The 13,907-nt window shown below is 49.1% G+C and overlaps 1 protein-coding gene across 13 annotated transcripts in view; it reads left to right on the top strand.

Moving 5' to 3' along the window:
* The window catches only part of GBF1 (golgi brefeldin A resistant guanine nucleotide exchange factor 1), a 152,576-nt gene that overhangs the window by 137,421 nt on the left and 1,248 nt on the right, over window positions 1-13,907 (top strand). For 7 of the 13 annotated variants that reach the window (XM_008270405.5, XM_008270402.5, XM_070057317.2 and 4 more), the window contains 22 exons: window positions 520-722; window positions 1,123-1,246; window positions 1,526-1,651; window positions 1,922-2,004; window positions 3,003-3,239; window positions 3,517-3,610; window positions 3,963-4,139; window positions 4,833-4,897; window positions 4,983-5,106; window positions 5,297-5,368; window positions 5,536-5,630; window positions 5,862-6,015; window positions 8,799-9,024; window positions 10,061-10,221; window positions 10,354-10,600; window positions 10,719-10,924; window positions 12,149-12,299; window positions 12,416-12,546; window positions 12,748-12,849; window positions 13,123-13,236; window positions 13,367-13,547; window positions 13,690-13,818. In XM_008270405.5, the coding sequence (XP_008268627.3) occupies window positions 520-722; window positions 1,123-1,246; window positions 1,526-1,651; window positions 1,922-2,004; window positions 3,003-3,239; window positions 3,517-3,610; window positions 3,963-4,139; window positions 4,833-4,897; window positions 4,983-5,106; window positions 5,297-5,368; window positions 5,536-5,630; window positions 5,862-6,015; window positions 8,799-9,024; window positions 10,061-10,221; window positions 10,354-10,600; window positions 10,719-10,924; window positions 12,149-12,299; window positions 12,416-12,546; window positions 12,748-12,849; window positions 13,123-13,236; window positions 13,367-13,547; window positions 13,690-13,818 (3,202 nt within the window). The remainder of the gene's footprint in view (window positions 1-519; window positions 723-1,122; window positions 1,247-1,525; window positions 1,652-1,921; window positions 2,005-3,002; window positions 3,240-3,516; window positions 3,611-3,962; window positions 4,140-4,832; window positions 4,898-4,982; window positions 5,107-5,296; window positions 5,369-5,535; window positions 5,631-5,861; window positions 6,016-8,798; window positions 9,025-10,060; window positions 10,222-10,353; window positions 10,601-10,718; window positions 10,925-12,148; window positions 12,300-12,415; window positions 12,547-12,747; window positions 12,850-13,122; window positions 13,237-13,366; window positions 13,548-13,689; window positions 13,819-13,907) is intronic. The other 6 variants (XM_008270406.5, XM_008270403.5, XM_070057319.2 and 3 more) reach the window with 3 other exon arrangements.

Raw genomic sequence — 13,907 nt, 5'->3', positions numbered from 1 at the left:
GAAGGAGAGGCAGAGAGAACGAGAGAGAGAAAGAGATCTTCTATATGCTGGTTTACTCCCTAATTGGCTACAACGCTGGAGCTGTGCCAACCTGAAGCCAGGAGCCAAGAACTTCCTCTGGGTCTCCCATGGGGGTGCAGGGGCCCAAGGACTTGGGCCATCTTCTACTGCTTTCCCAGGCCACAGCAGAGAGCGAGCATCCGGGACCTGAACCATTGCCCATATGGGATGCCAGCACTGCAGGCGGCAGCTTTATCCACTATGCCACAGTGCCAGCCCTGCCACCTGAATCTTGAGCACTCAGAAAAGGAATGACAAGGAGTGCCTCAGCCAATTTCAATTATATATGCAGCTGGGGAAAAGCTAGGGCTGGTCTGATTCAGACTTGCTTGTGGAGTCACTAAGAACACGTCCTAGGATCCTGTTAGGTGACCAGCTGTGGGCTTTAGTGGACTACAGTGTGGCCTTATATGATTTAGGGTGCAGAGTAGCTGTGATACCTCTAGTTTTTTCCTCCAGCTGTTAATCACTGGCACAGAGCAGTTTAACCAGAAGCCAAAGAAGGGAATCCAGTTTCTGCAGGAGAAAGGCCTTCTCACCATCCCTATGGACAACACAGAGGTAGCCCAGTGGCTCCGAGAGAACCCTCGGTTGGACAAGAAAATGATTGGAGAGTTTGTGAGTGACCGCAAAAACATCGACCTGTTGGAGAGCTTTGTGAGGTGAGCAAGCTGTAAGAAATACAGAACATATTGGGTGATCAGTCTAGGGAAACAAAACTTCCCTCCCTCAAAGCAGCCTCAGTCAGTTCCTACTGGTGACCCAGGTCACACTTCCTCTAAGCACTATTTATATCTCAGGGACATGAAAGGGCTTCTACCAAGATAGTTTTAGGACAGCACTGCAAAGGGATGAACTGGGTTCCACAAGGAGAGGTTTTTTTTAGGCAAGAGTTTGTAATGTGACAAAGAGTAAGGTTAGAAGTTGTATGAGGGATGACCAGGAGATACTGCCCCTTTGCAAGAGCCCTCAGCTTCCTCTCTTCCAGTAAGAGAAGTTTAGGAGGGCAAACGTGGAGATTTTACATCTCCAGACACTTCATCCTTCTTCTTTTCCCTATAGCACCTTCAGCTTTCAAGGACTGCGACTGGATGAGGCTCTCCGCCTCTACCTGGAAGCTTTTCGTTTGCCTGGGGAAGCACCAGTCATTCAGAGGTTGCTGGAGGCATTCACAGAGCATTGGAGGGTGAGTTTGAGTGCCAGGGGCTAAACCCAGATCATAATTCAATTTGAGGGCTTCTATGGCCCTAGTTTTAAAAACCCAGCCATTGTCTCTTAAGAAGGCTGAGAGCAATGTCAGTGAGCTTTCCATGAAGAGACCAGCTTCTGATAAAGAGTTGGAAAGACACTGGCTATTCTCTGGGTGTTATCTTCCGTCAGCACCAGCACTAAGCATTGAGTGGGCAGTGAGGGCTTACCTGGCCAGAGAAGGGCATTGATACAGTGGGGCTCTTTGCTTTTTCAGAATTGTAATGGGTCCCCATTTGCCAATAGCGATGCCTGCTTTGCCCTGGCCTATGCTGTCATCATGCTTAACACTGACCAGCACAACCATAATGTTCGCAAACAGAATGCACCGATGACTCTGGAGGTAAGCTTGGGTCCCTGTCAAGGCAGAGAAGATCTAGCACAGCTGTAGCGGTAGCAGGAAGGACATGGATTTCCAGTAGGCATACGGACGGGGTTCTGTTCAAAGGAGAGGGAGGGATGGCTATTCCAGAAGAGAAACTGGGATGGAGAGCTGAGTTCTTTCACTTGCTGTTCTATATTACCATAGACCTAGGAGTTCCTTGTTGGGGTGGTGGGTTGGGGGCTGTCAGCATTGACACCAGAGGTAAAAAGCTTACTGACTTGTCTCTAGGAGTTTCGCAAAAACCTAAAAGGTGTGAATGGAGGCAAGGACTTTGAGCAGGACATCCTGGAGGACATGTACCATGCCATCAAGTGAGTATATATGGAGAACAGTATGATACCTCTGTTAGGGAGAAGCACATTGCTTCCTTTCCCAGTTTTTACCATTCAGACTTGAGTTACTCACATGCCCTGGATTTAGCCTTGAGACTTAGCTGGGCACTACACTCTCTGCCAACTCCTTTCTTCCTTAAAGAAGTTGGAACAATATTGTAGGCCGGCGCCGTGGCTCAATAGGCTAATCCTCCATCTTGCGGCGCCGGCACACCGGGTTCTAGTCCCGGTCGGGGCGCCGGATTCTGTCCCGGTTGCCCCTCTTCCAGGCCAGCTCTCTGCTATGGCCAGGGAGTGCAGTGGAGGATGGCCCAGGTGCTTGGGCCCTGCACCCCATGGGAGACCAGGAAAAAGCACCTGGATCCTGGCTCCTGCCATCGGATCAGTGCGGTGCGCCGGCTGCAGCGGCGGCCATTGGAGGGTGAACCAACGGCAAAGGAAGACCTTTCTCTCTCTGTCTCTCTCTCACTGTCCACTCTGCCTGTCAAAAAAAAAAAAAAAAAAAAAAAAAAAAAGAAGTTGGAACAATATTGAGACTCTAGTACTGGAAGTCAGGGTCCAAGCTTCTCTGCAGTGGAGCATTGTAGCCCCATTGCCTGGGTTTTCCTGTTTAGCTCACAAGATGCAGTCTCTGGTAGAGAATTTTAAGATGGGCACTGGAGGGTGAGGCTTGGGTCAGAGATAGGACACTGAGTTCTTCATTGTAAACCAAAAATGTAGAGTTGTTCATCCTCTCACACCCAGAAAGAACGTGAATTCTTACAAAAGCCCTCACTTAGAGACAGTGCTTCGAGGCTGAGGAACATTTCCTTCCTTTCTCTCTGGTCCCAGCAGTGGGTGGGAAGCAGACCACTGAACTGCAGTTCAAATGCTTTCTCACTGATGGAGAGCATCAGTATGGGCAAAACCCCTTGTCCTGGTTTGGAAACAGCCATGCTTACAGCAGTAAACGTGCTTCTTCCCTTTCCACCTGGCAGGAATGAGGAGATTGTGATGCCCGAGGAGCAGACAGGCTTGGTTCGGGAGAACTATGTCTGGAATGTTCTTCTTCATCGTGGTGCCACTCCTGAGGGAATATTCCTGCGTGTTCCTCCTGGCAGCTACGATCTTGATCTCTTCACCATGACTTGGGGTCCCACTATTGCTGCTCTCTCTTATGTCTTTGACAAAAGCCTTGAGGAGACAATCATCCAGAAAGCCATCTCGGGCTTCAGGTAGCCCAGCTTTGGCCCTAGTGTTTACCTCTTTCCATCTCTTTGACTTAACATGGTTGTGTTCAGACCTGTGACCCCTACTCTTTCTTTCCTCAGAGGGTTACCTCCTTAGTTTTTGGAGGGAGGCTGAAGCTTGGGAAAGCCCAGTCTTAAACAGAGTCAAAAATTTTCTTCCTGGGACTTATTGGGAAGAGCCCCATGCAATCCTCCTCAGGGAGGGGCAAGGACTGCCTGGCCTTCCAGTGACTCTGTTTCTGGGATGGGGGTGACATTACAGGAAATGTGCCATGATCTCCGCCCACTATGGCCTCAGCGACGTGTTTGACAATCTCATCATCTCTCTATGCAAATTCACAGCTCTCAGCAGTGAGGTGAGCAAAGGCAGGGATTGTGTATGCAGACCTCTCTTTTAGCCAGGGATCTACCCTTAGTTGCTGAGTTGGATGCCCTTAGTATCTTTCCTCCCCCTCCCCACTAACTATTCCAAAGCTTAGGCCATTTCTGTTTGTATACGTGAGTTGAGAATAGTATCTGTTCATGGAATGAGATGGGAGATACAAGAGCAGGGGAAATCCTTAACCAGGTTAACCCTTTCCACCAGTATTGTGGGGGATTGAAGCAATGCCTACAGAGGGACCCTTAGGGAACTATAGGCAGAGACCTAAGAGATTTTCCTTTCTAAACATCAGCTAGGCCCTAAGCCTCTTCTCAATCTCTTTCCAGTCTATTGAGAACTTGCCCAGTGTATTTGGAAGCAACCCTAAGGCCCACATTGCAGCCAAAACAGTTTTCCATTTGGCTCATCGTCATGGTGACATCCTGCGAGAGGGCTGGAAGAATATCATGGAGGCCATGCTACAACTCTTCCGAGCTCAACTGCTACCCAAGGCTATGGTGGAGGTAATTCTTAGTAGAAGACCAGTCAGTAATAACAAGGCAAGAGCCCTGCTGTTATAGACTGCCTGTATATAGATCTAGTCAATAGTAGCACTGGGCCTGATGCCTGCTGAAACTCATTAGAAATGCTTCAAATGTAGGCCAGCGCCACAGCTCTCTAGGCTAATCCTCCGCCTTGCAGTGCCAGCACCCCGGGTTCTAGTCCTGGTCGGGGCACCGGATTCTGTCCTGGTTGCCCCTCTTCCAGGCCAGCTCTCTGCTGTGGCCAGGGAGTGCAGTGGAGAATGGCCCAAGTGCTTGGGCCCTGCACCCCATGGGAGACCAGGAGAAGTACCTGGCTCCTGCCATCGGATCAGCGCGGTGCGCCGGCCACGGCGGCCATTGGAGGGTGAACCAATGGTAAAGGAAGACCTTTCTCTCTGTCTCTCTCTCTCACTGTCCACTCTGCCTGTCAAAAAAATAAATAAATAAATAAAAATAAAAAATAGAAATGCTTCAAATGTAAAACCATGAATCTTGGGAGATCGCTGTTAAGGAAGGCTGATAGAAGCCATCGTCAGTCACTGATTGGAGGAGGTATAATAGCATGGGGGCAGAGGGCTACTGGAAAAAATCCAGAGGACTTTGCTTGGGGAAGTTGGGGCAGGAAATGCAAAGGGTACATAAAAAAAAATTATTCTTGACCCACTTTTGCAGGTAGAAGATTTTGTGGATCCCAATGGCAAAATTTCTCTACAACGAGAAGAGACACCATCAAACCGGTAATGGCAGACCAGAGGCTAAGGGCCTTGGGAAGGGGGAGAGTCAGGACTTCAGGGCTTACCAGGACTTGCACCCTTTTTACAGAGGAGAGTCGACAGTGCTGAGCTTTGTGAGTTGGCTGACACTGAGTGGTCCGGAGCAGTCTAGTGTGCGGGGCCCCTCCACTGAGAACCAAGAGGCAAAGAGAATGGCATTGGACTGTATCAAGGTAGCTGCCTGCCCCCCCTTAGTGAGGAAATCCTAAAATCCTTCTACTGGACAGATGCTGGCCTGTGAACTGAAGAATAGAATCATTCAGGGCTTGTGACCAATGCTGACTCTGCCCTTTCTGGTTCTTGGGTACATTGTCTTCCCTTCAGTCCTTGTTGCAGACTCCCTCTCTCTTATGCCCCCTCTAGCAATGCGACCCTGAAAAGATGATCACAGAAAGCAAGTTCCTCCAGTTGGAGTCACTACAAGAGCTCATGAAGGTAAGGGATTAAAAAAAAAAAAAAAAAAAAAAAAAAAAGGAAAGGGTAGAAGGCCTGGCTGGGTCTGGGAGGAGTGACAGAGCAGGGGTGCACGCCTCGGTTTCTATTAGGGTAGAGCCAGTGATGGCTTCTCCATGTTTGCTGTACTGCTGTGCTGTTCCCTCCAGGCTCTGGTCTCAGTGACACCAGATGAAGAGACATACGATGAGGAAGATGCTGCGTTCTGTTTGGAGATGCTGCTAAGGATTGTGCTGGAAAACAGGTAGGAGAAGACAGACGCGGGCGCTCTTTACACAGACCCTATATTGGGCTTATGCCAAAGGGATGGAAGACATCTTGTAAGCAACACATGAAACTGCAGACAATAGAGGTAGATTTTGCTTATTATACCTCTCTGCTTAAGATATAAAACCAATGAGCCATGGAAAGCCTAAGAGACTTATTTCCCAATGCCCTTGCTGAGACTATCTCTATTCCTTAATATTCTCTTCAGGGATCGTGTGGGCTGTGTGTGGCAGACTGTTCGAGATCATCTGTATCACCTTTGTGTCCAAGCACAAGACTTCTGCTTCCTTGTGGAGCGAGCAGTAGTAGGGTTGCTGCGCCTGGCCATTCGGCTGCTCCGAAGAGAAGAGATCAGTGGCCAGGTAAGCAGAATGCATCTGGGACAGCAGGCTAGTATATAAGGGACTAAAGCCACAGTGTCAGTTATTGATATGACCTGAAGCATGAGTGCTTTTAGTGCTGCATACCATGAGCCCAGGGACCAGGTACAGGGCTGATGTACTCTAACAGGAAGCATTTTGTGCCTCTGTAGGCTGCTGTGAGTCTACTTTGTAGGGCTAGATTGTTGCTGCCTATACCTGGTTTCCTAGCTCTTAGGACCCTCCTGAGCTCTCTTATCTCAATTAGAAAAACAACCAGTGTAGAATAAGTGAGTTCAGAAAATCCATAGCATATAAGGCCAAACTACAAAAATTAATTATATATACATATTAACAATGAACACATGGAAACCAGCATTAAAAAATGCAACACCAGGGTAGGCATTTAGTCTTCCAGTTGAGACTCAAATAGGGATGGCCATGTTCTGTATCAGGGTACCTGGGTTCAATTCTCAGCTCCTGATTCTAGCTTCCTGCTAGTGCAGATCCTGGGAGGCAGGGGTGATGGCCCAAGTAACTGGGTTCCTGTCACCCATGTGGGAGACCTGAATGGAGTTCTGGCTTCAACCCTGGCCCAGCCCCAGATGTTGCTGACATCTGGGGAGTGAACCAGCAGGTAGGAGTTCGCACTCTCTCAAAATAAACAAATAACCAAAAAAAAAAAAAAATTTTAGATCACTAATAAGTGATCTAAATAAAGTGAAATATCATATACCTAACAAAACATGTATAGAATTTGTACACTGAAAATTACAAAATGCTGGCAAAAGAAAGAATAAAATAAAGAAGTGTATGTGGATTAGAAGACTCACCATTGTAAGGATGTCAGTTCTTCCCAAATTGATCTATAATTTTAATGCAACTCATAAGAAAGAAGAAAAACCCAACAAGGGCAAATATTTGGCTTGGCAATTAAATCGCCCATATCCCATACTGGATTACCAGGATTTGAGGATCTGATTCCTAGTCTCAGCTCCTGACTCAACCTGACTCAAATTACCTGCCAATGCAGACCCTGGGAGGCAGCAGGTGATGGCTCAAGTAGTTGGGTTCCTGCCACCACGTAGGAGGCCTTCACTGAGTTCCCCAGCCCAGCTCCAGCCATTGTGGGCATCTAGGAAGTAAGCCAGCAGATGGGAGTGCACTTGGGCTCACCTACTCTCTCTCTCCCCCCTCTCAAATAAATTAAAAAAAAATTGTTTTAAGATTTTTTTATTTATTTGAGACGCAGAGTTAGAGAGAGAGACCAAGAATGATGTCCTCCATCCTCTGGTTCACACATGGCCGCAACAGCCGCAGCTGGGCCAATCTGAAGCCAGGAGCTTCTTCTGATTCTCTCAAGTGGTGCAGGGACCCAAGGACTTGGGCCATCTGCTACTGCTTTCCCAGGCCATCAGCAGAGAGCTGGATTGGAAGTGGAGCAGCCAGGACTTGAACTAGCACCCATATGGGATGCTGGCGCCACAGGCAGAAGCTTAACCTACTACGCCACAGCACTGGCCCTGTAAATAAAAATTTAAGAACAATCTCAAAAGGTTATATACTGGGCTGGCACCGCTGCTCATTAAGCTAATCCTCCACCTGCGGTGCCAGTACCCCAGGTTCTAGTCCCGGTTGGGATGCCGGATTCTGTCCTAGTTGCTCCTTTTCCAGTCCAGCTCTCTGCTGTGGCCCGGGAAGGCAGTGGAGGATGGCCCAAGTGCTTGGGCCCTGCACCTGCATGGGAGACCAGGAGGAAGCACCTGGCTCCTGGCTTCAGATCGGCGCAGTGCGCCGGCTGTGGCGGCCATTTGAGGGGTGAACCAACAGAAGGAAGACCTTTCTCTCTGTCTCTCTCTCTCACTGTCTAACTCTGCCTGTCAAAAAAAAAAAAGTTATATACTGGGTAGTTCCATTTATATGTTTGTGTGTGTGTGTGTATGTGTGTTCTAATTTGAGAGGAAGAGAGAAAGAGCTGTCATCTATTGATTCAGTCCCCAAATGCCTGCAACAGCCAGGGCTGGACCAGTGCTGGAATCAGAAGCCAGGAACTCAATGCAGATCTCCCCCATGGGTGGCAGGGACCTAATTAACTTGAACTACTGCCTGTTGCCTCCCAAAGTGTATGGTACCAGGAAGCAGGAGCCAGGAATCAGACCCAGGCACACCAGTGTGAAACACAGGCATCTTAACCAGCGTCTTTCCCACCATATCAAGTGCCCACCCTTATATAAGGTTTGTGAGATGATAAAATGTTAGAAGTGAGGATAGATCACTAGGGGTTAGGGATAGGAAGGAGGAGATAGGTGTGGTTATAAAAGGGTAGCATGGAGGAGCCTGTGGTGCCTGGGACTATTTAGCATCTTGACTGGTGGATACACAAATCTCCATAGGCGACAAAATTATGTTGAAGTTAACATACCCAGGTTTACATACTAGGGAAATCTGTCAGTGGATTGTATCAATGTTAGTATCCTGGTCGTGGTATTAGACTATGGTTTTGCATAATGTGGTATTAGACTATAGTTTTGCATAATGTTACTATTTAGATAAACTGGACAAAGCATATGAAGAATCTCTATTATTTCTTGCAACTGCACTTGAACCTACAACTATCTCAAGTTTTTTAAGAATGGGGAGGAAAAATGAAAAGATCAGCAAGAGTGACTTTAAGTTGTATCCTAGACAAACCATCCTCACTGGCCTAAGGAGACCAGTAGGAAAGAAGACCAGACAGGAAACTGTGCGCCCACTCCCCAGTTCCTGCTCCCTACCCTCCATCCTAGGTATTGCTCTCCCTGCGTATTTTGCTACTGATGAAGCCCAGCGTGCTGTCCCGAGTCAGCCACCAGGTCGCATATGGGCTCCATGAACTCCTTAAGACCAACGCAGCCAATATCCACTCGGGCGATGACTGGGCCACCCTCTTCACGCTGCTGGAGTGCATCGGCTCAGGTGTGAAGCCTCCAGCAGCTCTGCAGGCCACAGCCAGGGCTGATGCATCTGACACTGGTAAGCCCTTTCCCAGGGAGACTCAAACTGGCAGATAAACAATAACTCGAGAAGTTGGGACAGGGAAACGAAACACAGGTTACTGCATTTGGCAGGTTAAACACCCTTGGCTTCTGCCATCTGCTTCCAGAGTTTCCAGTTCTGTCTAGCCAGTACCTACAGGTTAAATAGCATGAAGGCAAATAGACAATGCAGAAGGCTATGAAGCCAGGCTTCCTACTGTCCTGAGGATTCTTTGCCCAGAAACTGTCCACACTCCCTTCTCCTGACAGCTGCTACGAGATGCCATCAGGAGCCCAAATTAGCCTGCTGCCCTATATGGTCAAGAAAGAAGCTGTGAGGCAAGCATTTGGCATAGTGTTAAAGACATCTCTTGGGACACCACATCCCATATCTCAGTGCCTGGGTTCCAATCCTGGCTCTGCTTCTGATGCCAGCTTCCTGCAAAGCTGTAACCTGGAAGGAAGCAGTTGATGGTGCAAGTATTTAAGTCCCTGCCCCACAGCATGGGAGTACTGGATTCAGTTCCTAACTCCTGACTTTGACTGGTCCAGCCCTAACAATTGTGGGCATTTGGGGAGTGGATGAGACAGTGTCTGTCTGTCTGTCTCTCTCCCTCCCTCCCCCACTCCCTTTCAAGTAAAGAAATAACAAGTTTTTAGAAAGCTTTTATTTAATAAATTTCATAGGTACAGCTTTTGGAATATAGCAGTTCTTCCTCCCCCCCATACCTGCCCTCCCACCCCTACTCCTGTCCCACCTCCTACTCCCTCTCCCATCCCATTGTTCATTAAGATTCATTTTTAATTGTCTTTATATACAAAAGATCAACTCTATACAAAGTAAAGATTTAAAGATGGCATTTTTTAAAGAAGAGAAGTTGTTCAGGCTTCAGCTGTCTGGTGACAGGACTGAAATTAAGCCAGGCCAGAGAGAGGGAAAGCCAGCCGAGCACCTTCATCTGAGAGCCTAAATTATCCCTTTTCCCAGTGTCCCATCTCCACCCTAACTCTGCCCTTCTTCCTGCCTGACTTAGGGGCCCAGTCAGACAGTGAGCTCCCGTCCTACCATCAAAATGATGTGAGCCTGGACAGAGGATACACTTCTGACTCAGAGGTCTACACTGACCATGGCAGGCCTGGCAAGATACACCGATCAGCCACAGATGCTGATGTAGTCAACAGTGGTTGGTTAGTGGTGAGTGAGGGTATGGCAGATGGGTGAGTTCTTCCCTCCTGGACCTGTGGGAAAGGCTCTTGTCCTCTGAAAGGGCACCTGAAGGCAGTTAGGGCTCAAGCATGGGTCTCCAGCTGCTCTGTGTGTTTGCAGGTGGGGAAAGACGACATTGACAATGCCAAGCCAGGCTCAGGACCCAGCCGGCCAGGCCCTTCACCTCTGGTCAATCAGTATAGCCTTACAGTGGGGCTGGATCTGGGGCCACATGACACAAAGTCCCTCCTTAAGTGTGTGGAATCGCTGTCCTTCATTGTACGTGACGCTGCCCACATCACACCTGACAACTTTGAGCTCTGTGTCAAGACTCTGCGCATCTTTGTGGAAGCCAGTCTGAATGGCGGTAGGTCATCTGATAGGGGGCAATTGAGTAGCCAAGTAAATATACAGGTCGGGGCCGAGGGGGAGAAAAGGTAGGGCATTTGCGAATGTGGAATTGTGACCTGAGTCGCTCTACTCAGGATGCAAGTCCCAGGAGAAACGTAGCAAGAGTCACAAATATGACAGCAAAGGGAATCGCTTCAAGAAGAAATCCAAGGAGGGCTCAATGCTTCGGAGACCTCGAACCTCTAGCCAACATGCCACGCGGGGCGGGCACAGTGATGAAGATGAGGATGAAGGTGTGCCCGCCAGCTACCATACGGTGTCTTTACAGGTCAGTCAGGACGTAAGTATGGCACCCTTTACTTCCTCTCCTCCCATGTACCTGTGACTGGGAACCAGGTGGGGCCAGGGAGAGCCAGGGCTGATGGGAAGGGCTCATGTATTCCAGCCCAGACCCTCAATCACCATCTCTACAGTAAACCCCTTATCCGGGTCCACCTATATGTCTTTGTCCACATAAATTTGTTTTTAAATTAATGTTTATTTATTTTTTGAATAGGTAATTTATACAAATGGTATAAAGTTCAAAAGGTACAAAAGGGTAAGATACAGTTAGTTTGTTAGTTTCCATTCTTTTACTGACTCCAGTCACTAAGTTCTCCTTGCTAGGCAAATACTGTCACCAGTTCTTTATCAATCCTCCCAAAATTATTCTTGTCTATCCAGGCATATAAAATTTATTTTGTGGGCAGAGTTTACAACATCAAATAAATGGAGAACCAATTTCTTTAAATAACCTTATGTTGAAAACTTAAAAGTATTAAATCTGGTCAGATACTATTATTAACCATCAGCATCTCTGAGTCTAAGTTTAGCTTTTTGTTTTCAAAGTGAGATTAGCAAGATGCAGCATTCTCTGTCATCAGAAGGTGTGAACTAGAATTGACAAGACAGCAAGAGCTAGCAATTGGCACAGTGGTTGGGCTGCCACTAGGGAGACCTGCATCTCACATCAGAGTGCCACTTGGAGTCCTGGCACCTCTGCTTCTGGCCCAGCTTCATGCCAGTATACACCTTGGGAGACAGCAGTTCAAGAGCTTGGGCCCCTATCACTCTCATGGGAAATCCCAACTGAGTTCCAGACTCCTGGCATTTTCCCATTTTCCTGGCCCAGCCAGGAAAATTACAGGCATTTGAGGAATGAACCAGTGGATAGAACTTTTTGTGGTTCTGTGTGTGTGTGTTTCTCTCCCTTACAAAATAAATGTAAATAACATTAAAAAAGAAGAAGAATTGGAAGTGCCTTGCTCACAGTATCACAGTGTTGTTAAATGCTTCTTCCATGCATTTCATCAAATCTCTTCTACCATGAGGAACACCTGACAGAGATGGGGCCAGGACTGGAGCAACCAGCTCATCAAGTCAAGGAAAAGAGAATTGCAAGAGAGTAGAGTGTGGCCTGACTGGGACTAGGGGCCCCTTGAGGACTCAGTCAGGGACAGAGGGGGTGGGGGGAAGGGTCCATCAGACCTAACCCCACTCAAATCTGCCCCTCCTGTGATCACAGTTGCTAGACCTGATGCACACCCTGCACACGCGGGCAGCTTCTATCTACAGCTCATGGGCGGAGGAGCAACGCCATCTGGAGACAGGTGGCCGGAAGATCGAAGCAGATTCACGCACGCTCTGGGCCCACTGCTGGTGCCCTTTACTACAGGGTAAAGCTGGGGGATCAGATAGGGTGGAGGCAGAAGTGGAGCTGGAGCGGGGTGGGGAAGGGAGGTGCGCCAGGATCAAGATGCTTGGAGGGTCCTGACCCTGCTCTCACTCTCAGGCATTGCCTGCCTGTGCTGTGATGCCCGGCGCCAGGTGCGGATGCAGGCACTAACCTATCTGCAGCGGGCACTACTGGTACATGATCTGCAAAAACTTGATGCCCTGGAGTGGGAGTCCTGCTTTAATAAGGTAGGACTTGCTATTGGTCTCAAAGTTCAAATCCCTAACACAAAGAAAGCCAGGCACCCTGAAGAGCCTGTCATGTCAGTCTTCAGCCTGCACCGCTCCTTCCCTTCTGTTCTGTGCCCAGCCACTCCAGCCCCTGGATTCCTGGGGGCAAGGCTGCCTGACTGACCCTGCTGGGAGACACTGAAGGTATTTATCCACCAGGTGCTGTTTCCTCTATTGACCAAGCTCTTGGAGAACATTAGCCCTGCAGATATCGGTGGGATGGAGGAGACCCGGATGAGGGCTTCCACACTGCTCTCTAAGGTATTGCTCATCACCCACCTGTCCTCTCCACACCTGCCTTTTCTCAAGGAGAGGAGCCAGGGCTTCTGGTAGGACCTAGAGATGCAATGTAGGTTCTCAGAACCCCCATTTTTAGAAAATGAGCAGGACCCGGGACCTGGGAGGATTCTGGATTTCAAGAGTCTCTGATCTTGAGATTCATGTGCAAGTTAGAACAGGCTTGCCTTCTGACCCTGGAGAGCGGTGCAGAAGGCTGCTGCATTACACTTGGCTGAAGGGGCTGGCTGGCCATAGGTCTTCCTGCAGCACCTGTCTCCACTGCTGTCCCTCTCTACCTTTGCGGCCCTCTGGCTCACCATCCTGGACTTCATGGACAAGTACATGCATGCAGGCTCCAGTGACTTACTGGTATGTTCTACCTCACCTTGACCCCCATTGCCTGCCTCCTTTCCCACTGGTGGGAAGACTTTCTTTCTGCCCTTTGCCATCCTCACCTATACCCCTTTCCCTCTTCTCCTGGCCCCACTACCACCTGCAGTCAGAGGCCATCCCTGAGTCTCTGAAGAACATGCTTCTGGTGATGGACACAGCGGAGATTTTCCACAGCGCAGACACACGAGGAGGCAGCCCCTCAGCCCTCTGGGAGATCACCTGGGAGCGCATTGACTGTTTCCTGCCCCACCTACGAGATGAGCTCTTTAAGCAGACTGTCATCCAGGGTAGGGGGCTCAGCCCAGCTTCATTTAAGAGTCCCTCAAGCTGAATTAGTTCTGTGTGCCCCCAGTGGGTGGAAAGGCTGGTGGGTAACCAAGGCTCTGATGGAAAGAAAGAGTTGGCATCTGAGTTCCCTGTCCTCCCCAGACCCCGTTCCCATGGAGCCTCACAGCCAAAAACCTCTGATCTCCGCCCACCTGGCTCCTGCTGCTGGTGACACCAGGACACCTGGCCACCCACCTGCCCCAGAGATACCCTCTGAGCTGGGGGCCTGTGGTGAGTCTCTCAAGGCGAGCTTGTTCTGAGGGTTGTGCAGGAAGCAGGAGGCCTAAGGGGAGGCCCAGGGTACCTTAGGATTGCTGCTG

Source organism: Oryctolagus cuniculus, chromosome 15 (genome assembly GCF_051225735.1).
Source record: "Oryctolagus cuniculus isolate XC-2025 breed Fujian yellow rabbit chromosome 15, ASM5122573v1, whole genome shotgun sequence".
NCBI lineage: Eukaryota > Metazoa > Chordata > Mammalia > Lagomorpha > Leporidae > Oryctolagus > Oryctolagus cuniculus.
Note: the sequence above shows the minus strand (reverse complement) of the source record. Positions and strands in the feature narration are given on the sequence as shown.